This window comes from Triplophysa dalaica, chromosome 9 (assembly GCF_015846415.1).
Source record: "Triplophysa dalaica isolate WHDGS20190420 chromosome 9, ASM1584641v1, whole genome shotgun sequence".
NCBI classification, from domain to species: Eukaryota; Metazoa; Chordata; class Actinopteri; order Cypriniformes; family Nemacheilidae; genus Triplophysa; species Triplophysa dalaica.
The window spans coordinates 18,827,609-18,849,160 of record NC_079550.1 but is presented as its reverse complement, the minus strand read 5'-3'; the positions used below and the strand labels follow the sequence as shown (position 1 = coordinate 18,849,160).

Here is a 21,552-nt window from a genome sequence, read left to right as displayed (position 1 = left end):
CGCTCCAAACCCTTTGACTGTTGTTTTGCAAGAAAGTGTTTGTATGTTCTAAACTCATGTGAGTGTTTTTGGTAATAATCTGAAATTGTTATCATTATTCACTGAAAATCTTTCCCTATCAAACCACAATGTGATGTGTTGTAAGGAAGCATTTTAACATCTTTTGAAAAGTTAGCAATGGTTGTTTATATATTTTAGGTTTTTGACAGATTTTGGCAGGTGGATTACTATTTGTATTCTCACAGTTTTACTTTAAATGCTCTGGTTAAACCTTGGTTATTGCTGTGCGTTTATGTCAAAGGGACAGTTCTCCTAGAAATTAAAAATTAATCATTGTTTACTCAACCTCATGTCATTCCAAACTTGTATGACTTTCCTTCTTCTGCAGAACACAAGAAGATATTTGGAAGAATGTTGTAGACCCAATAATACTGGATGTTTGGACATTTCTTAAAATATCTTCTTTTGTGTTTCACAGAAAAAGGAGTCATATACAGGTTTTACATGATAGGAGGGTGAATAAACAGCGAATTTTCATTACTTCAAATAAAACCAAAAACTGGGGTTAAATTGAACATTTATTATGCATAAGGGATTGATCGCATGAAGTCAGAACTGTGTGTTTTAATCTTAATTTTTGAGCTTTTCGATTCTTTCGAACCCTCCAGACCTACAGAAAATACACCCGTGGACTTCATTTTGTTTGGTAATAAACCTTTATTTAAACTGAACCTAGAATAATCCTTTTGTTCTCTCTTTGTTGCTGTACACTTGAATTATGTTTTTCTCTGTTACTACCTCTCTGTTGCCTCCACTTTATATCACTCCCCTCGCGTGGAATTGACTGAGGCAGACACGTTTAATGTTTATCATAAAAAATACAATCCAATATTCTCTTTTTTCATCCGCACCTCCATCACTGTTTTTAATGCCGTGAATATTCGTAATTAATCTGACACAACGATAATAAATTTGTTATTTATTCTTATCATCAGGAGACAGAGGAATGACTTTGACCCTTTCACCTCTCTCAACAAAACAATTTAATAATTTCTTAAATTATGAGGATTGAGACTGTATTTCCTTCTATTCATATTGTTTATTTCTTTACAGTTGTTGTTTACTCACTCCCATGTTATCCAAGATTACTTTCTTTTTACACTGATAGGCCGTACTTGAATTGTTGAAGAAAATCACTTAAATCAAAAAGAAAATCACTTAAATAAAAACCGACTATGTTAAGGTATAGTTTTTTTAGGCGAGAGCTGTTTATTATGTTGAGCTTATGGTTTCTTCATTCTCTCTGTGTCTGTGTTCTTAGACCACCCCGATCCTCCGTCAGATCTGAAACTTCTGCGTGTCAGCCATGACTCTGTAACTCTGGAATGGATGCCCGGGTTTGACGGAGGCTTGACACAGAACTTCCGTGTCAGGTGTGGTTGTCATATATTTCCCTGTGAGGTGTCAATATAAAACATGTGGTATGTGTCACGGATTAGTTTTAACTCTCCAAGTGTGTCACGACAACCCAAATTGCACTTTTTTTCAGTGAACAGATGTAAATGTGACTTTTCGTCTACGGTCCATGTGGCCTCTCTATATGACTCCCTGATAAACATTAGCATTTGTTTTTTTGACAGGTACCTGTGGGCGGGATCCGTCAGCTACATGTATGTGGATGTTTATCCTCCAACGGCAACTGTTTATACAGTCACGGGCCTCAAACCTTCCACGACGTACAACTTCTCGGTCAACGCTCTCAATGCTATGGGAGAGAGCAGCTATGCAGATAACAACAGACTACTGACCGTCAGCACCTCTGGTAAAAAAAAGCGATGCTTCTTAACTGATGGGTTTTTAATGTAGTTGCGTATGAAAAATATTTTTGTTACAATTTTGGTGTCGCAATCGAACGTCCTGCGTGCTGTTAAGAAGAACCACTGAGATGTATCTCGCCAGGCGCATACACAAAAAGTTCCCCACCTTGCAGGTTAAGATAGAAGCCTTTACTTTCCACTGATTTGATGAGCCATTCATCAGTCCGACCAATCACATCTCATTTGTGAGGCCAAGATCACGACTGAGTCTCATGCAAATAAGCCGAGCGGCTGAACGTCTGCACCAATCAGTGCACCCGTGTGTTTTCTGAAAGAAAATCTCAGTCTTTATTATGTGCCGAGTGCGAGGAAGAGAGATTGAAAGAATCGAGCGAGAAAGAGGAAAACAAAACAGTGTGACGCATGATAAATGAAGATAAGCTATATTCCCTCTGCAAATATAATGAATTCTGCAATTGTAATGTCATAGCATTTCATTTGCAAAACAAATTAGTCACGAGAGGACGGCGACTGACGGATACGCGAAAGAAAAGAGGCTCTGACAGAGTTAAATAATGCGAGGGATTGATAGAGCCATTACAGATGGGCACAAGCTAGCAGAAGACGTGACTTTATACAGTTATCACTGAAATCATGTAAATATATGAGTCCCAAATGCCATTAAGGCATAGAAGCTGCATAAGAATATTTAGTATTTTAGATTTATTGCTTAGGATTCTATGCCATTGAAAGGATTATGGGTAACACTTTTCAATAAGGTTGTATTTGTTATCATTATTTGATGTATTAGCTAATATGAACTATACCATATTTAATATAAGCCATTTATTAATCAAAGTTCATGTTGGTTTCAGGAAAAAAAATACTGTTTCTATTAGTTGATGCACAGTGAACTTACATATTTTTTACATTCAAAGATTAATAAATGCTGAAAAATTATATTGTTTATTTTTAGTTAATGTTAGCTAATGCGTTTATTAATGATAACAAATACAACCTTATCATAATGTCAACGCTTCATTAAATGTTGTAGTATTCCTGAAGCTCAGTGGTAAGAGAATTGCGTTATCAATGAAAGGTTGTGGGTTCAATCCCAGGGGATTGTACATACTTGGAACCAAATGTATAGGATAGTGCAATATAAATCGCTTTGGATTAAAGTGTCTGCCAAATGCATGAAAATGTAAATGTTTTTAGTGGATTTATTCAAGTTTTCAATCCAATTTTATTTATATAGCACTTTTCAAAATTATTTTTAATTATGATTTAAAAAAAGATTATAAAGACAATAAACAATAAATAAAGATAATATATTGTATTAAAAGTTAATACAGTGTTAAGGTCCATTGTATGAAATTTAGCGGCATCTAGCGGTGAGTTTGCGAATTGCAAATCTCGAGCGGGAACTCCAAATATGTACAGCAGGAGAAGACCATAACACGTTCTAGAATCTAGGAAATGCCTAAGGACATCTTTTTATCAATCTTACGCAAGCCTTTTATGATAATAAATTATATTTATCATGATCATGTTTGACGGGTTTGCTTTTTCACATGCACATTATAATCGACTCAAACTCACACTGCTTTTATATCGAGCAGCATTTCTTACTGATCCCAGAGCCGGACAAGCTACGCATTCAAAAAAATATCAATACATTGCATTTCGCAGCCAGCTCGATTACAAAAGGATTTAGTGGTATCGCGATTAATTATATTATATTGCATTTTTGTCAATAGATCCTCTGTTACACATTACAAATTTAAAAAGTGACGCTTTATTTATTAATTACAAAAAGTGATTTGGTTATTTGTGAGATATTAATGTCAAAATTTGTTTAAATAGATTCGGTTTTATATTCATTGCAAGGCTTCAAGAGGAAAATATAGCCTCGTGTGATCAATACATTTTCGACACATGTTGAGTGAACGATAAAGTGTTTACCGTGTTTTTATGGCTGAATCAGGTGTGTTACGAAATATTGGACCATGTGTGTTTCCGTCCCTGACAACTTCATTTTGTTCACGGTAAATGAAATACAACATCTTCGGTCTATATCATCATTACCTGCAGTGGATTTCACTCTGCTGTCCACAGTAATGGAGTCTGCTATATACTGAAACGCCTTTGCACACTGTTATATGGTGGTGCTAAATAATGCAAAGCCTTTTTATTTTTTAAATACATGGCGAGAAAGAAAATGTATAAATAAATCAATTTACTTTTGGGGAGATTTTGATTACAGGCTAACGCAAAGAGCAGCAGAGCACAATGTACACTGGAAGCTCTGCATTAAGTGATTTACTCTTTCTCTCTCTCTCTCTCTATCTCTCTCTCTTTCTCAGAGGTGGAGATAGCTGATGGTGTCTCGCCAGCAGACCAGGACTCGACTCCTGCAGGTGCGTCATTTCCTCATTTCCTCCTCCGGCTTACTGCGGCTGCCATTTATCAAATGTAGAAAAGGCCTGACACCCCAGAATTCAGATCAATTTCTTTTCTCATACTTCAGTTTGCGTGGCCTTTACCTCCTGTTTCGAGTCGTTTCAGAAAGCCTTGGGGCACTGTGTTTTGCCAGCTGCGGTTTGGTTCGGTTTCGCTCGAGCTATAATCTTGAATGCTTCTGCGCTGTTTAATGTTACAGGATGGCAGTTATTGACCCTTGATTCAAGGAAAAAGAATAAACAGCAGATATGAGGTCTGCCGGACGCTGCTTTGCATTTTGATTGGCTTTATATAAAATATATTCATTAGTGTTTTCAATTTCCTCTGGATAGTGATGGTGTTGATTTGGGACTGATGCAGTGTGAGGGATTTTTCACAGAGAGGTTTATCACCGTCTCTTGTGTTTGTGAATAAACTGGTTCATGCAGCACGGCAGGGGGAGTTCTAGGGGGGGCTAGAGGGAGCCAGTGCCCCCGTGTCAGCACACTTGGCCACCCCACTGGCCCCCCTAAATCTGGAATGATATTTCCCCAAATCCGAGCAATTTTGACCTGAACTTGTTTTCAAATGAAAAATGACTGAAAACTAATCATAACAACAAATGTTAGTCTGCCCCCTAAAAGCATGAGTGCCCCTTCCTGGCCCCCCCAGTTATAATAGTCTAGAACCGCAACTACAGCATGGGACACGTTTTCAAGTTGCGTGGCCTGACTAAAACCAGTCAGATCTCTACCAATCACACTTGTTTCTACACGCCAGTGACATACGGTTATACAAATTCAAGAGGGCAGTGGCAAACAGTTTTGCAAATTCAGCCTAAGACGTCTTTCTTTCAGCATTATGAACGTATTCGTGAATGTGTATGAGCCGAGTTGAATAACATAATATTTGTGCACTTAAAAAGGACTTTCTCTCAACTCAAGTCATTTTTGCAATTATTTTTTACCATCTGGCACCAAGATTATCTTGAGTAGACTCGAAGGTTCACACAGGTGTCATATAGGGATTATCACAGATGTAGTTTATCACCTTAACTGTGCACATGTCACAAAGTTTGACAAGCAGAAAGTGTTCAAATGCTTTTTATTTTAATTAACGGTTCGTGCAAAAGCAGTCATCACTTTTATTTTTATAATTTTATAGACGGTTTCTGTTACGATTCTGCCTCGATTCTGCCTCTTCAGGTCATGCTTTTCTTAGTGTTGTGGCAGGATCATGACAGAATGTGTTGGCATGCCATGCGCTCTCCGTTCTCGTGTCTGTTCCCGACCTCTCGTTTCCCTAATAACTGTCTTGTAAGGGTTTCATGCTCCTTACCTGTTCCCTCTTGATTTTATCTTTAATACAACGAATATACAATAGAATAGTAATATACATTTTTAATTTTAATAATTGTAATAAATCATTTTCAATTAATAATTACATTTTAACAATATTATTATTATTATAAGTTAAATATCAAATTTAATTTTAAACAAAAAACCTAGAGCAGAAGTTAACTTTGGGCCAGGTGTATGTATCCTATGAAACATTGTATAGTAGCAGTATGTTCCTTTATTCCCAGTAATTTAAACAAACATTTTTATTTTAATAAATTATCTTAGTTTTTTATATTTTATTATCTAGTACACAACGTTACAGATTGTTTTATTTTCTACAGGCCCCAGTGTTCCTACATACGTTGTGGTCATACTTGTAGTGGGCGGAGTCCTGTGTATGGTAAACGCGTTTGGCTGCTTCCTATTCAGGCGCAGAAGAGGGCGGAGCCTGACAGGTAACAGACAGCGCGACTCCACAGTGTCATAGTTTCTTCTGTGAGCTGTTAGACAGCTTGTCCTCGACCGGTCTTCTCACAGCGACAGCGTGCGGCGTGAAAGGGATGAACTGTCTGAATCCTAATATGACTCCTCACTTTTAAATCTGTCTGCCTCTCTTATCTCTCGCTCTGCCTCCTCACCCATCTGCATCACCCCTCCATCTCTTCTCTTCCCGGCAGCTGTCACTTCTTCCCTTCATCTTTTGCCGTATCTCGCCCCTTTCCCTTTCGTTGTCTGTCACTATCTCTCTCCCTCGCCCCGTCTGTCTGTTTCGACTCGTCCGTTCCCCCAAACTGTCAGGTGTCTTGTCTTATGTCTCTCTCTCTCTCGCTTTCTCTCTGTTTTACGGTCTATTCATGAAACTGTCTCCTCTATTTCGATTTCAACGCCTCCTTTTTATCAGTTTATTAAAGCTACTGTCACAACACAATTTGCAGGGATGAACCAGTAATTGAATGGGTGTGATGAACGTTCTGCGCACAAACAAATTTCTTCTTCTGTCTGTCCGACATTTCGGCTCTCTTTATCGTCCTCATGTGACCTGTGTCCCGTAATCTCATTTTTTGTGTATCCAGCGGACACCAAGAGCATTTCACAGGACACCAAAAACGACGAGGAGAGGTGAGCTGTGCTAACACATGCAGATATTTTAGAATTTCTCAGTTTTTACAGTTTTAATTCATGCATGCTTGTCAAAACTTGCGACGGTGATGCTGGACTGTTCGGGCGATCACCAGGTTGCCAAGATGTGTGGATTTTCGCATGTTGCTATGTGGCTCTTTTAATGGTTGATTGGGGGTTGCTAGGTAGTTGACAGAGTGTTTTGGGGGGGGGGGGGTTGCAAATGTGTAAAAAGTGGATAAAAGGATAGTTCACCCAAAAATGAAAGCTCCTTAATAATTCACTCACCCTCATGCCAAATCTGGATGACTTTCTTCTGCAAAACACCAAAGAAGATATTTTGAAGAATGTCGGTCACCAAACAACATTGGGCTGCATTGTACGTGCACAAAGCCACTGAATTTTTTTTTAAATATCTTTTTCCACAGAAAATAATAAACAGGTTTTTGAATGACATGGGGGTTAATAAATGATGAAGGAATTTGTATATTCGGATGAACTATCCCTATTTTACAAGTGATACAGTTGATCAGTGTGTGTATTTTATACCATCTAACACAATGCTCTACCAATCGTGCTACACAAACTTTATTCTATGATTTTTTTTATCCAACACTCTAATATGCAATTAACATGGAACAGATTTGTATTGCTTGTCATGTTAGTTGCAACACAAGTCAAAGTGATGGATGCACTAACAAGCACAAGATCATCATATTGTTGTGGCGAATTGAGAAAAGGCCTCCAGTACAACTGTCTCTCTGAATGAGGCTTTGAGCTTCTAGTGGCTATAGCAGCCATCACGATGGTGTAGAAACACTGCTGAGCTTGCGTCTCCATAAATAGACTCCAGAGCTGTACAGAGGGTTTATTTAACCAGCCTACAAGTGACAGAACCATGAGAGTGTTTCTTATTAGAACGGAGCCATACCTGAGTTTCTGATTGGCCGTTGGTTAAAGTTGCAATATTGATCTTCGTGTTAAATTTTCCCTTTTGTTTGATTTTTTTTTCTTTTCGTTTCGTTTGAACTTTACTTAAAGATAAGTACGTAAAGAGACCTGCAATTCTACGTTTCAACATAGATGGCGATAGCTAGGCCAATTAAATTGCAGCTTTATCCAGTAGGTCTGCCAAACATTTTTAAGAGAAACTCAACATTTTTTAATTTGAAATTGTGAGTGTAAGTCCAGACCAGAAAGCGAATGGTGTCTAAAATTCAACATCAATTTTTTAAATGTCTATTTATCCGGTTGTGGAAGTTTCTAACTCGCGTTTGCTATGTGCAGGGAATAATAAGTTGAGAAGAGCGTTTTATGCTTCTGCAGGTCCACGGCGAGCGGCTCAACACGCTATGCGAGCAGAGAGCTTATCAACTCCACGGCACGGCGGACGCTCCTCGTCGACAGCGGCTCAGAGCCTGACAGCAGCGTCTACGAGAGCTTTGGACGGGTATATCACTGGACGCTCGCTCAGCCTGCATGCTTCAAATCAGATTTTACACAAACTCGGTGGAAAGAGCCGGTCTAGCAAAACATACAGATAAATATAAAAAAATGGAGGGTGTTGAATCAAGAAGGGTTGTTTTGCTTTGTGAAATAGATCACCAGAAAATAGATGTTACTGCAAAATATTCATTCTTTCTTTTTTTATATCTATTCATTTGCTTTCACAATATCTCAAAAACAGGAGGGTTCACATTATTACTACCCCACCGAGGCCTACAGCCCTGTCCTTTACTCTCATGCTGAAGGCCCGGAGTATCAAGGTGAGTTTACATGACTGAATATCAACATTATTTGGTCTCTAGATATATGACTCTGTTTTTATATATGGCACTTTGCTTTTTTCAAAAACCTTTGTATGTACACAATATACAACATACATTGTGTTGTATGGGTATGGGCATCAGTGACATTGAAACTTGCCTTAGCAAATACAGTAAAATATATGTTGGACTTTCTCTGTTGGACTTTACATTTTTAAGTGTTTGAGAAAACGATCGCAGAGTTACGTTTTATCGGTCATTCATTCACATGACATGATATGGTGTGACTCGTTTCTCAGAGTTTATGCTGAACATGCGGTATATTATATCATTATTAGAATAAATAAGGTATAAAATAAAAAAGCTTAAAAATGAAGATTAATAGAAATGGATACTCAACAGAATTAAATGTGTAATATATGTATATATAAGTATGCACATGAACAGTGTGTAGTGACAGATGTATAGGTGGGAGCAGACTTTGTTTTTTAATAAAATATCATATATAATTAAAAATAGGAGTAAAAATTAAGATACTCAATAGAATAAAATATGAAATGTATAAATATGCACATGTATAGAAAAAATATATATTTAGATACAGAAGTGGTATCAGACTTTTAGTCTTTTAGAGTCTATTAGTTTAATAATTGTAACAGTCTTAGTTTTACAGACTTAACATTAAGTCCAAAAATACAACTAAAGGTGTAAAATTCAATTATTTATGTGCCGGGATTCCTTCCCTTTAGAAGGCAGACACAACACAAGCCCTGTCGCTCATGAATATGAGGAGGTGAGAGGATGGGGGCTATATGAGGAGCTGCAGGGTTACTCGTCGCTGCCCCCTCCTGTCCGCACTGATCAAGCAGCACCTCCCTCCAGTTACTATGAGGTGAGCATCAACAGACAAGCCGGATATGTTTTTACTGCACCACTTGTCACATCTTGTAATTCCGAAATTGATGTGTAAATTGAGCCATAAATCTGAATCTCCACAAATCCAAGTCTTAATTCATAAGATACGTGAGATACACAAGCTCATTATAAGAGAAGCACAATAGATGGGTGTTGCAGAACACTCGTGCAATAGTTCAGTGTAATAGATTCTGCCAGTTTGAGTATGTTTTTTTTTTCTCAACCAGGGTCGCGTGTATGGCAAATCTGATCTGGAGGTTACAGCCGGCGTTTATGATTCTATGGTGTATAGACGTAAAAGAGACTCAAACTTGCCGTTTGAACTCAGGGGTGAGCTTGTTTAGTTTAGTTTAGTTTAGTGATGCTGATATGAGCTCCTTTTTTGGCCAAATTGATCTATAAGTTTATGATTCTGTTGGTTAAAGAAACTTCGTTCTCTTATTACATTTCAAATTGTCCATTAAAGTTTAATTAATATTATGTTCAATTTAAATAAATGGCAAGTGTTATTAATTTGATCTCTGTCTTTTTTTGTACACCTGTAACTGCCTTATATCATTTTTATATGAATATATTGCCCCAAAAATAAAAATTCTGTTCTCATTTATGAATCCTTGTGTTATTTAAATCCTATATGACTCTGAAACACAAAAGATTCTTTTTTTGAGAAATGTCTCAGTGGTTTTGAGTCCACACAACGAACGTCGATGGGGTCCAGTGTTGTTTGCTTACTGACATTCTTCAAAATATCTTCTTTTGTGTTCTACAGAAGAGAGAAAGGCATAAGCATTTTTAGTTTAAACTTAAAATGCGGCTTCAAATTATTTTCACTTATTACATTATGCAATTACGTTGAATCTGAGTGAAGCTGAACGGGTCGTTTGAAGTCTATTTTAGCATCAAGAATGACTTGTTTCATAATATGCTTTAATGCACATCTGTTCTTAACGTTACCTAATGAAGCTTTTTAAGACACGACACATGATGTAATTCATCCTGTACTCAATGGTATTCCCTGATGACATGCGTGACTCCTGGGATTCCTGGATAGTGTGACGCTTTGTCCCAAGAGGAAGTCTAAAATGTGGGAACTGTGATACAAGTCTTCAATCCTTGAGTCTGCGGAAGGCGTCAACAACAACGGCCTTCGAAGACACATTTGTGGGTGTTTTTAAGTGTGTGTCATTACAAGGAGTTGTCAAATACACAAGGAAACAAGGTGGAAGGTGAATGTCCTGAGGGCCTGAAACAACATTACAGCGAATAGTTTCACCATGAATTTTAGGTCATCATTTGCTCAAACTCAAACCTGTAGGATTTTCTCTCCTCTGTCAGATGCAAAAGGAGATGTTTGGCAGAGTCTTCAGTTGGCTCTTTTCCGCACAGAAAAAGCACTTAAGTCCAGTAAGCCGGGCTTTCAAAAAAGTACCTCGCATCTTCATTGTGAACATTTTTAAGAAGATCTTTTGTGTTCCTCAGAAGTAGAAAATCCTCCAGCTTTGTAATAACAGAAGAGTAATGATAAAAGAAATGATGAAAAAATCTCGTTTTAAGGTGAAATATTATAATAATTCTTGGCTGAATTCTTGCAGCTAAGCTGGTTTGGTTAAAGTGGACAGCAATTTACAAGTTAGGAGGGATGCCAGAAACCTGTTTCAGTATGCTGGCGTAACCGCTTGTTTAATTGTAAATCAAAGGTGGTCTATAGCCCATTGTCTGCAGCTGCTCCAATCTTTCCGATTTTATTGCCGTTGTTTGGCACAAGAGCAAACGCTACATCACCCTCCCTCTTCCTCCGACTCTGAGATCCGCCATCGCGTCCGTTCAGGCCCAGCCGTGACCCTCCACGTGGCGCCTCCGTGACATTGAGCAGACTTCCAAGACGGCTAATGCGGAAGCAACTGTTCAGACACCTGGCTCGAGGTGGGGCGATCTCGTCTCTTCTTTTCTTAATACCCACAATCCACTTGGCCTTTTGACCGGATCACCAGCCGTGTCAGTCGCCTCAAGCAGCCGCTAGGTCCGTGCAAGGTGAAGTTGTTCATTGTTGCCATGGTTACCGTTCTCCTCTCCACCCTGCTTAGCGTTGTCTGCCATGTAGGTGCAGAAAACGTCTGACAGGGGGTCTCGGCTTTCCAGACGACTGTTCTGTGATATTTCGGCGCAGAGGGAATCCGAGCGTTCAAATCAGTTTTCTTTAAAGATTACGGCTTAGATCATATTTGGAGAGAAACCAGCAGTGATTAGCTTCATGTTCCAGGAGATGAGATTTCACCTGGGGAATTTCTAATTTTATAGCTTTTCTTCTCATTTTACTAATAGTATTTCTCAATGCCAGAAAAAAACATTTTAGATCAGCAGCGTTATGTGAATAAAGAAATAGTCTGTAAATTGCCAAACAGGATATTGAATCAACTTTTTAATGCTATTTTTATTGTGTAATTTTTTGCATATATTTAGAGTAAAAAAAGGATAATGTACAGTCAGCTGTTCCATGTGAAGTGGATGGGTCATATATTTTATGATAAGACTGTTCATTGTCTTGTTATTACATTATCTTCAGATATTGATTTTTATCAATCAGAAAGCGATATAAAACTTGCATGGCTTTGTAGGATATTGGTGACCTGGGGCAGCACTCAATTTTATTGCTCATTATACAGACAAAATTGACTGCAGAGAGCCACGATCGACCAATCATAATCAAGTATTTCAGTATATCACAACATGAAAAGTAATTTTGTAAATAGTAAACAGCTAATCTTGGTACTTTGCCGTGTCATCATGCAAAGGAAAGATAAATATGTTTTTATTTTGAAACTTCCTGATTTTAAATTCAACCTACAGAATAGAGTACAGTAAAGACATCCTATATACTGTATGTTAGTGTATATGCGTATGTGTGTTGTTTGAACACAAAAATATAATATTGTTGCTAATAATATAATCTTATAATATCCTATTTGTTTTTGTAATCCTGAGGACTTTTTAAATAAGGATGCACTGAAATGTAAATTTTGGCCCATAACTGATGATTCTTTAACATTGGAAGCCAATAACAGATATTTTGGTCGATATACAGTATCTAGATATTATTCGAACATTTCCTTAGGCTGAAACAAAAGGCAAAAGGTGGACAACTACTTTTATTCAAAAAACATTTAATGCAGGAAACGAAGTAACCGTAAGTTTTCTTTTTTTCACCTGAACATCATGAACAAAGCCTACTTTACACTAGTTAAAGATTATTTAACCTTCAAACTTTTCTGGTCTATTTTTATTCAACAAACAAATTGTAGATGTTCTTCCCAAGCAACCCAGAACAAATTCGTAATAGTCATAATAAAGTCTAACAGGTCTAAAGACTGAAAGCATTCAGGCAGCAGTCGGATTCAAACAATATGCTTTTGTTCCTATAATTTACACATTCATAAATACTGTATCTACATACTGTACCTACATCAACAATGTTTTGCCAATAGCAGTAAGAAAAGAAAGAGACTGTACTGTAGTTTATTTTAACTGTGAGCAGCGTGCAGCTGAAGAAGTTTTACCAGAGGAAATGATTTATGATTTATCAGCTATAATATATCGGACTAAATTTGATTATTGGCCGATACCGATAAGCTTAAAAAATGACCATGTATAGGCCAATACGGCCGATAATTTTTCGTGCATCCCGACTTTTAAAAGAAAGCTGAACAGTAACCAGGTCCACATTCTTTCGAGAAATAGTTTCTTCATGAGCAATGATGCTTTCAAAGTAAACAATGGCACAATAACACAATAAGGACGCCACAATAGATGAGATATCAATGTTCTAGACGAAAAAAGACCTCCTCCCTACCCGATCTGTTCACTGCCTTTTGAGTCGAGTACATAACAGAACTGAGAAGTTGGCACACACATGCTACACACACGCAACATTTGAGCTGTTTTGTATATGTCACATGATAATGAGTCTTTGTGCGCACACAAAGCCCCCACACACTCACACAAACAAACTCAATCAACATGTGTATTCTCACGCCAGTGGAAAAGTACACAGTCAAAACACCTGTCTTTCCTTTCATTTGGATCATCATCATCTGGCCAGCATGGTAAAATACTGTTTTGCTGTAGGGGAAATTCTATCAAATTAAGCCTGAATATCCCTGTTGTCTATGGAAGTGCCAAAGCTGGTTTTAATCAGAGTGCAACAACTACAACAGCCCTTTGCATTGAAGAAGACCATTGTTCACTCCCCAATTGAATTAGTGGTTTGATTTGTCATTTTCAAAGTACACTGTATCTACAGGTGTTTGGGCTTTGTGAGCATCAACATAGGAAAATGCAAAGTAATGATAAAACACTTCTTCCTGTTTGTCACTAAACTGCTTTAAGGAGACAATAGAGAATCAGATTTTCCATGTGAGAGGTGCACAGGTACTGACGATTTTCTGAATGACTCTATTCGCATGAATTGCGTAAAAATAACATGCGCTGTGCAATATCGTGTTATACGCATGCCAAAGTTCAATTTTGCGTGCATATGATACGCAATTCATACTAAACAGCAATTTGTCTCATTAACCTGTGCCCAAACCCTAAACCTAATGTTAGCGTCCGTGCATATTCTAACCTCTACCTTAACCCAAACCCTAAACCTAACAGTATTATTCTAATTATTTCAGTGTTTCCTCTTCATGTACGTTTAAAAATGGCTGCTCTCCACCCAGGTACAAGCAAAATTGGCGTATCATATACACGCAAAATCGAACTTTGGCGTAGGTATTAGACTATAATGCAACAGGGTGTTATTTATACGCAAAAAAATGGCTGATGAGACCAGGTTGCACTGTAAGAGATACATACAGACATTCTGTAAGTTTTACTGTATAGACGGTTTCATCTTAAAAACATAAACAAACGTTACTGCGCATGCGTACTATTGTGACCCCCAACTTAACTTTCCGGTACACATTCACAAACAATAGAGTGTCTGTAGATTATTTCTGATAACAATCAAAAGAAACAAAGAAGAACCGTTACTTGGCTAAACTTGTCTCTCAAATATTTTGAATTTAGACTCTGATACCAAGCTCAACCGCAACAGTAGATGTTGATGTACCATACGGTTTGTTTATATGCAACCTAATGCAGCTAGGACCCATTTAACGAATTGTTTATTTAATCAAATTTACCTACAACAAAATTCAACGAATCGCTTATTTAATTAAAAAATGCACTGTAAAATAATAATACGAATTAATATTAACATTAATTAAATTAAATTAAATTAAATAAAAATCTTTAATAAAAAAATGTTTTTTGTCATGTTATCATTTATTTATTTTTTACGTTGTTATTTAAGATTAATTTCAATTATTTTAGTTTCATTTTTTAAATATAATTTTAGTGCCTTAAACTTATTTCAGTTTTCTTCTGATTCAAAAATTAAATTCTCTTTTAGTTTTATTTTTTTTAGTAATATTGTTTGGCCCATATTTGATTTGATCTCAATAAACAGAAACATATTTAGTTTAAGGCATCATTTGATTCGATTTGAATAAACAGAAGCGTTTTCTAAGTTCTAGTAAACTAAAATAACACAGAACTCCCTTTAATCTATAGTTCACCCAAAAATAAACATAATCATCATTTATTTACCCACCAAAACTTGTATGACTCTTTCTTTAGACTCTATCTGAAGATATTTTGAGAAATGTCTCAGTGGTTTTGCGTCCATGAAATTGGAAATCACTGGGAGCCAATGTTGTTTGGATATTCTTCAAAGTATATTCTTTTGTGTTCTGCTGAAGAAAGTCATAAAGGTTTGGAATGAATTAAGTTTGAGTATATGAAGTGAATTATATTTTGGGTAAACCCCAACTTTAAGAATATTTAAAAAGCGTCCCATCATGGGCCTGATGAAGTTGGTTTAGAAAAATCTGTAATACAACCAGAAGATGGATGGCTCAAAGAAGATCAAATCTAAAGAGTTTTAATTGAATTATTTCTATGTGTGCCATAGTTTTGTTGACTTGACTATTTTCCCAACAGCACTAATAAAGAAGGAGTGCGTGTGTCCAGACGTTTGACTAGTAATTCTGGTTTGAGCAAAGTAATAAACTCCTGTAAGGTTACTGTAGCCGCCGCAGCTGTGGCCGCATATAGATTATGTCACCACAGTAAAAGGCCGACAGAACGCTTCACTCAGCGATTTCGTTTTCGAACGTAGAAAGGTGAAAAATGACTTTTGTCTGCAGAGGACATATTCATCTATTTTTTATGTGTATATAAAAGATGAATTGCCATTCATCAAAATCTCAGCGTATTTATCAGGGAGAGAAACGCTGGAGAATCTAATGAATATACGAGCTTCTGGAATGAAATAAACGGTTCTGCCTACGCTGCATTGTATGTTGCTTTGCTATTCTTTCTTCGCATCAGATTGGGTTTGATTTTCCAATGTAGGGGGGTTAGTTTCACGTCTAACTCTGTTACGCCGGTCACAACTCACATCCGTCCCGTAACTCTCGTTCTGTACCTGCCAGAAACGGGTTGCTCGGGAAACAACCTTTTGCTGTTTGCCAGCAGTTCATAAGCGCTTCAACCGCAACGCAAACTGGCAATGTTTTATAATGGAATTTGCATGCTGAACTTTTTCTATCGAAATTGCTTTTCACACGGCAGATTTTAAAATTGCATGAATAATAAGGGAACATGAAGTAAGGTAATAAGAATTTTGATTGAATTTGGCTGGCGGTCTATCTCACGACAGCTGCTGTATGTTTTGCTTCCTGGTTTTTTCTCAATTACTGCTGGAAAATGACATACAATGCAGCGCATTAGCAATCAGACCATTGAGGAGTTGGTCTATACAGTGAGCAAACACAATTTATTCCATAATTACTGATGACAAAAGTCTTCAAATACGGTTATTCTGAAACATTACCTACTATCATTTTCGTGCAAATTGGGACCGTGTGAGTGTATAATGCAGAATCTATGAATAGCTGTGACTTTTATCAATTTAGGATGCTATCGTTTTTCACATACACTTAGTGCGCATTAAGCTGTGTATTTCATAATAATTTAAAGAACAAAATTGGTAAATTTTCCAAAGAAAAAGTAAGTGGTTGCTATGGGATGCTGCTGTGGTTGCTATGGGTGGTTGGCTGCTTAATGGCAGAAATGAAAAGAGCTCATTACCAGGTCTTTGTACTGCGTTTGCTCTTTTGATACATGTTGACGTCACATTTTGTTTCCTTTCTTACTACATAGGAGAAAAATCTTCTCAGGCTCTGTTTAGTTATTTCATAATTTAAGTTCATGTAATTGTATTAACCAATTTTATTGTATTAATACGTATCTTACCACAAAGAAAATGAATGGCTAACCTATACCTAACCAAACAATTTGAGCTATCAAAAAGTTATCTGCATATCGCATTCTAAATTTGCGCTTTTTTGTGTTCGTTTTGGATTCATTTTGTTAAAAAATATATAGTTTTTTTTTCTCACACACCTACAGTTGCGTATTAAGCTGTGTATTTCAGAATGATTTAAAGAACAAAATTTGTACATTTTCCAAAGAAAATGTAAGTGGTTGCTATGAGATGCTGCTGTGTGGTTGCTAGGGTGGATTGGCTGCTTAATAGCAGAAATGAAAGGAGCTCATTACCAGGTCTTGAACTGCGTTTACTTTTTTGATACATGTTGACGTCACATTTTGTTTTCCTATTTTACTACATAGGAGAAAAAGGTTCTCTGGCTCTATGTTTTCTTATTTCATAATTTAAGTTTATGTAATTGTGTTAACTCATTTTATTGGATTCATACGTATCTTACAAAGGAAATGTGCTTTTTGGAGCTTCAACAGGGTAAATGCAGACATGAAGATTTTCTATAAAAAACAATCTTCATTTGTGTTTCACTGGAGAAAAAGATGAGTCAATTATTGGAAAATTTCTTTTTTTGGTAATCAGGGTACTTTATGGAAAGAAAACCTTTAATATGCAATGACTCTACCTCTTTATGTCTATTCACCGCTTTTTAGATTTGCAGAAGTTGTCTTTGCACAATCAGGTAATTACCAGAAAAACAATAACCCAAGCACACGCTCCATCCAAATTGGTGTAATCACAATGTCGTCTGGAGAGGTGTTTTTCCTTTCCACTCTTTCCATCATGAGCGTTCTGAGTCTTGCGTGCACTCATTTGTGATGCTGTTTGCTAATTAAGATATTTATGTGAAAAGTCTTGTCTGTGTGTTATCAATTATGGTAAGGACGACAGCAATTTAATACTTCTGTCACCGTGATGTATCCTCTGTGAGTTTACAAATAAACTAACTGGAGTGAAAAAGTTGTCAGGGAGCCTAAGAGACCTTGTGAATGTTGTTCAAATTTTGTTTGTAAACAATTTTCCATTTCGGTGTTGACAAATTTCCTTATCAAAGTTTTTGTTTATTTCTTGTTTTTTTGTCTTTTATTATATGGCCATTTTCGTTTGAAATAACAAATAGGATTTAGTAATATCTACACTCAAAAAAATTATTTGTTGGATTTACATTAAATTAATGATGTTGAGTAGCTTCAACAATTTATGTTTCAACAATTTATGAACAAAAGAAATTCACGTAAAGCTGAAAATACCTTTCTAAGTAAATCCAAACCACTCCGATGCTACTTATAATTCACCAATAACTTCAAATTATTGGTACAATCGGAATGGTTTAGGTTTACTTTTTTTTCCAATCGGAATGGTTTAATGGTTTACTTTTTTTTCGTACAACCAAATTAATAGAAACTACTCAACATAATCGTCTGCAACCCACTTGACACCATTTCACAAAATAACAGTTCATTTTGATGAGTGTAGCTATGGAGGAAGGTGCCATTCTCATTCTCATTTTAGAGTTTTCATTGGCCGAATATCTGTAGTGGAAGTCGAGTCATCAATATTTTTTGTTTACTTTCCCAAAAGCAAATTTGTCAACATCTTAGTGAATGCTAGCAAACAGATGACATCAAATTAAACAGACATGGACTGAAAGCCACAAAGACAACAATTCATGCAAAGAATGTATGTGGAAATATCAAAGGTGCTTCATCTACACATTTTCTAGACCATCATACACATACGCACACACACGCACGCACACACACACAATATGTGTGCCCTATACATCATTTTGTTTGTCTCATGTCTGTTCTTTAAGCTTGTTATTTTTTATTTCATAATGATGGATCTGTCCTGTCCTGTAAAGAAAACTGACAAATACACTATTTGGGTCGTGTTGCTCTGTAATTGGCACTTTTTTTCCGTCATCTGTAGGGACAGGCTCTCAAGGATAAGTGCTGCTCCATAAACGGCCTTGTTATATCTTAGTTCTCTTCATTATTCGAAGAAGTGCTGGACAGACAGGGCTAGTCTTGATCTATTCTGCTACAGTTTATAAACGGCTGTTGGTATAAAGAACTTTTTAGGGTAGTCTTCATTAAGGTTGGTGGAACAACATGCATGATTTCAATCTATCTTAATATCCTAAAAGGTCAAAGGTATCACACAGTGTTCATTATGGACGTGGCTAAATCTTCTAACCTAAAATTTCCCCATTGAAAAATAGGAAAAATTGTCTGTTTGACAAGAGTCTTGCTAATACTTTCCAACGGTTTGGTTTCATTAAACAATTTAAAACATACAACTGAAAAAAAAAATATGAAAAAATTTATAAAAATCAAGCCATACACAGCTCTTGAAAAATAGGAGACCACTCCGACTCCTGCTAATAACTTTTTTCTCAAAATCTAAATATAATGTAATTCATATGCATTTATTTGCAGAACTGGCAAACAGGTAAAAATAATATTAAAAAAATATTTTTCGGATATTTACTCTCATATAAAATATTATAATTATTTTTAAATATGCAAGTTCGTATTTATTTTAAATTATTTGATCTTTTTTAAAATGAAGTATTATTAAGCTGTTTGGAATATTTCTTCCTATAAATTAATAATTGACAAATGTTACATTAAGAGAAATTAATATTTGATGGAAAAATCCTATTTTCATTCACAGTTTTTATGTGAACTGGCGTTCTCTCGGTGTTTCACATTGCTGTTGGTTGACTTTGTCACTTTTTTCTGTATTTCATCAGACAGTTGACTGGAATGGATGTAATATATGTGCAACTGCATATTAAAGGCAAATTCTTAGTGGTCTGTTATTTTTTTAAGATAGACCTTGATATCACAATCTTGAATGTGGCTTGGATCAATGGCCTTAATGCAAATGTTACTTCTGCGTTTCACAGGAATAGCCCACGCCAGTTTCCGAATGGGGAAAAGTAAAGCAAAGAGAAATAGGAAACTGAGAAACTGGTAAAATATTGAAATTATTCTTTAATAAGTTTACATCTCGTTATAACATTAAAACATGGTAGAACTACGTTTGAATACTTTTTGAAGAAAATAATTTGTACAGAAATAGAATTTTACTTTTGAACATGAAATTAGTTACTAGTAATTAATTACTTTTTCTGAGTAATTTATCCAACACTGTTCACTATAAAGGGAATAGTAAAGGAGTGACCGAGGGAGTAGTTTCAGACACACCATAGAAACCAATTTTAACACATTAGCAACACACACAAAAAAATCTATTTGACAAAATCATACGTGTCAGATAAAAAAAACAAAAGAGGAGTAATAAGTATGTGGAGACCATTATGTAGTCAGGGGAGTAGGAGAAATGTGACAGGAGCGAGGTGGTCAAACAAACCCACCAGGCCAGTTACCATTATATGAGCACTATTGCTCCTTTGTTGATTTATGGAAAGCTTGTATTGTTTATTGTAGCCGAATGTAGGTGTTTAAAAGAACAAAGCAATGGTTCCCTTTATACAAAGTCTGTCTATTTATACCAGCAGGGTTAAGTTGACTGTGCTCAACCTCGTGGTTCTCACTAGAATTGTGAAAGAGGAACAGCTGAAGATTCATCCATTTGTCTTGAGAGGCATTTCAGTTTGTGGGAAGGCTTCCAGACCTACACATATTCTACACAGTTCTTTTAAGCAGTGAAGAGAAAGTTTTGGTTTTCTAATTGCTGTGTATATGAACACAAAAGAAAACTAGTTGTAGGCTTAGGAGGACCGTGCTGTCATGACAACCTCAGGAACATTGTGATCTAATTTTGTTACCACATTAATGTTGTGGTTGTTGGGATTCCTTCCTTTGGTTTTCAAAGAAATTAAACGTTCGTCACGTTTGTTTGTAATCTCACCGTTGAGAAAAGAGGAACCTAACGTGAAAGGGCAAACAGGATCTCTTTAATACTGTATGTCAAATGTTTCTCCAAAACAGAAGTTTGAGTGAATGGAGCTCAAGACTTCCGTGTCATTTTTCAGATTTTTGATTTCTAGTAATCGTACCTTTGTGTACTTTTGAGATATAATGAGACACCAAATGAATAAGTTCTCAATTGTGCAATGAATGTCAGATTTCCACATATGGACTTAAATATTTTATAACTGTGTTGCATAATTTTATGATTTTGACATTTCTAGTATGCAATTTCAACATCATTTTTAGACCTCTATACTTGCATCATATGTCAGCAATTGTTTCATTTGAATCTAAAATATTCAAAAAGAAATCAAACTCCGTATTGAACTGTGCTTGTTCTTACAAGAGCACTGCCATGATGCTACACATTAAAAACTGAGTGCAAAAAATCGACACAAAACAATTAAGTACATCCCACTAGTTTTTCTTTTCATTTGTAGTTTGCTGATGGTTGCTAGGGAACTGCTGGGCGGTTGCTAGGGTTTTCTTTAATAAGAAAAACTCTTCAAGTCACTAATGACCCAATGGAAACATAGATTAAAACTTGATTAAATCTCTATAAAACCCAAACCTGTACATTTTCCTTTTAGCACATCATTAAAACACATCTCAAGCTAATATAATAATTTCATTTCACATTTACATTATGAATTTTCCTCAAACACAGTTGCTTCATAGACAAATATAGACGTCATTATGATTTCAGGGCCTTTGGAAAACACAAAGATCTACAGTGCTGATACACACACGCAATGTGACAGAGACCGAGGGAGGCATTAACACAGTTTCAACTGTAGACAAAGGCTGATGAGACTGGCATGA

At 36.3% G+C, this 21,552-nt stretch overlaps 1 protein-coding gene across 2 annotated transcripts in view; it reads left to right on the top strand.

Moving 5' to 3' along the window:
• The window catches only part of nphs1 (NPHS1 adhesion molecule, nephrin), a 63,835-nt gene extending 53,923 nt beyond the window's left edge, over positions 1 to 9,912 (top strand). For both annotated transcript variants that reach the window (XM_056757710.1, XM_056757711.1), the window contains 9 exons: positions 1,322 to 1,433; positions 1,641 to 1,822; positions 4,184 to 4,237; positions 5,941 to 6,054; positions 6,673 to 6,718; positions 8,045 to 8,168; positions 8,406 to 8,484; positions 9,234 to 9,376; positions 9,627 to 9,912. In XM_056757710.1, coding sequence (XP_056613688.1) covers positions 1,322 to 1,433; positions 1,641 to 1,822; positions 4,184 to 4,237; positions 5,941 to 6,054; positions 6,673 to 6,718; positions 8,045 to 8,168; positions 8,406 to 8,484; positions 9,234 to 9,376; positions 9,627 to 9,743 — 971 coding nt within the window. In that variant the 3' untranslated portion in view covers positions 9,744 to 9,912. The remainder of the gene's footprint in view (positions 1 to 1,321; positions 1,434 to 1,640; positions 1,823 to 4,183; positions 4,238 to 5,940; positions 6,055 to 6,672; positions 6,719 to 8,044; positions 8,169 to 8,405; positions 8,485 to 9,233; positions 9,377 to 9,626) is intronic.
• Positions 9,913 to 21,552: the final 11,640 nt, after the last annotated feature.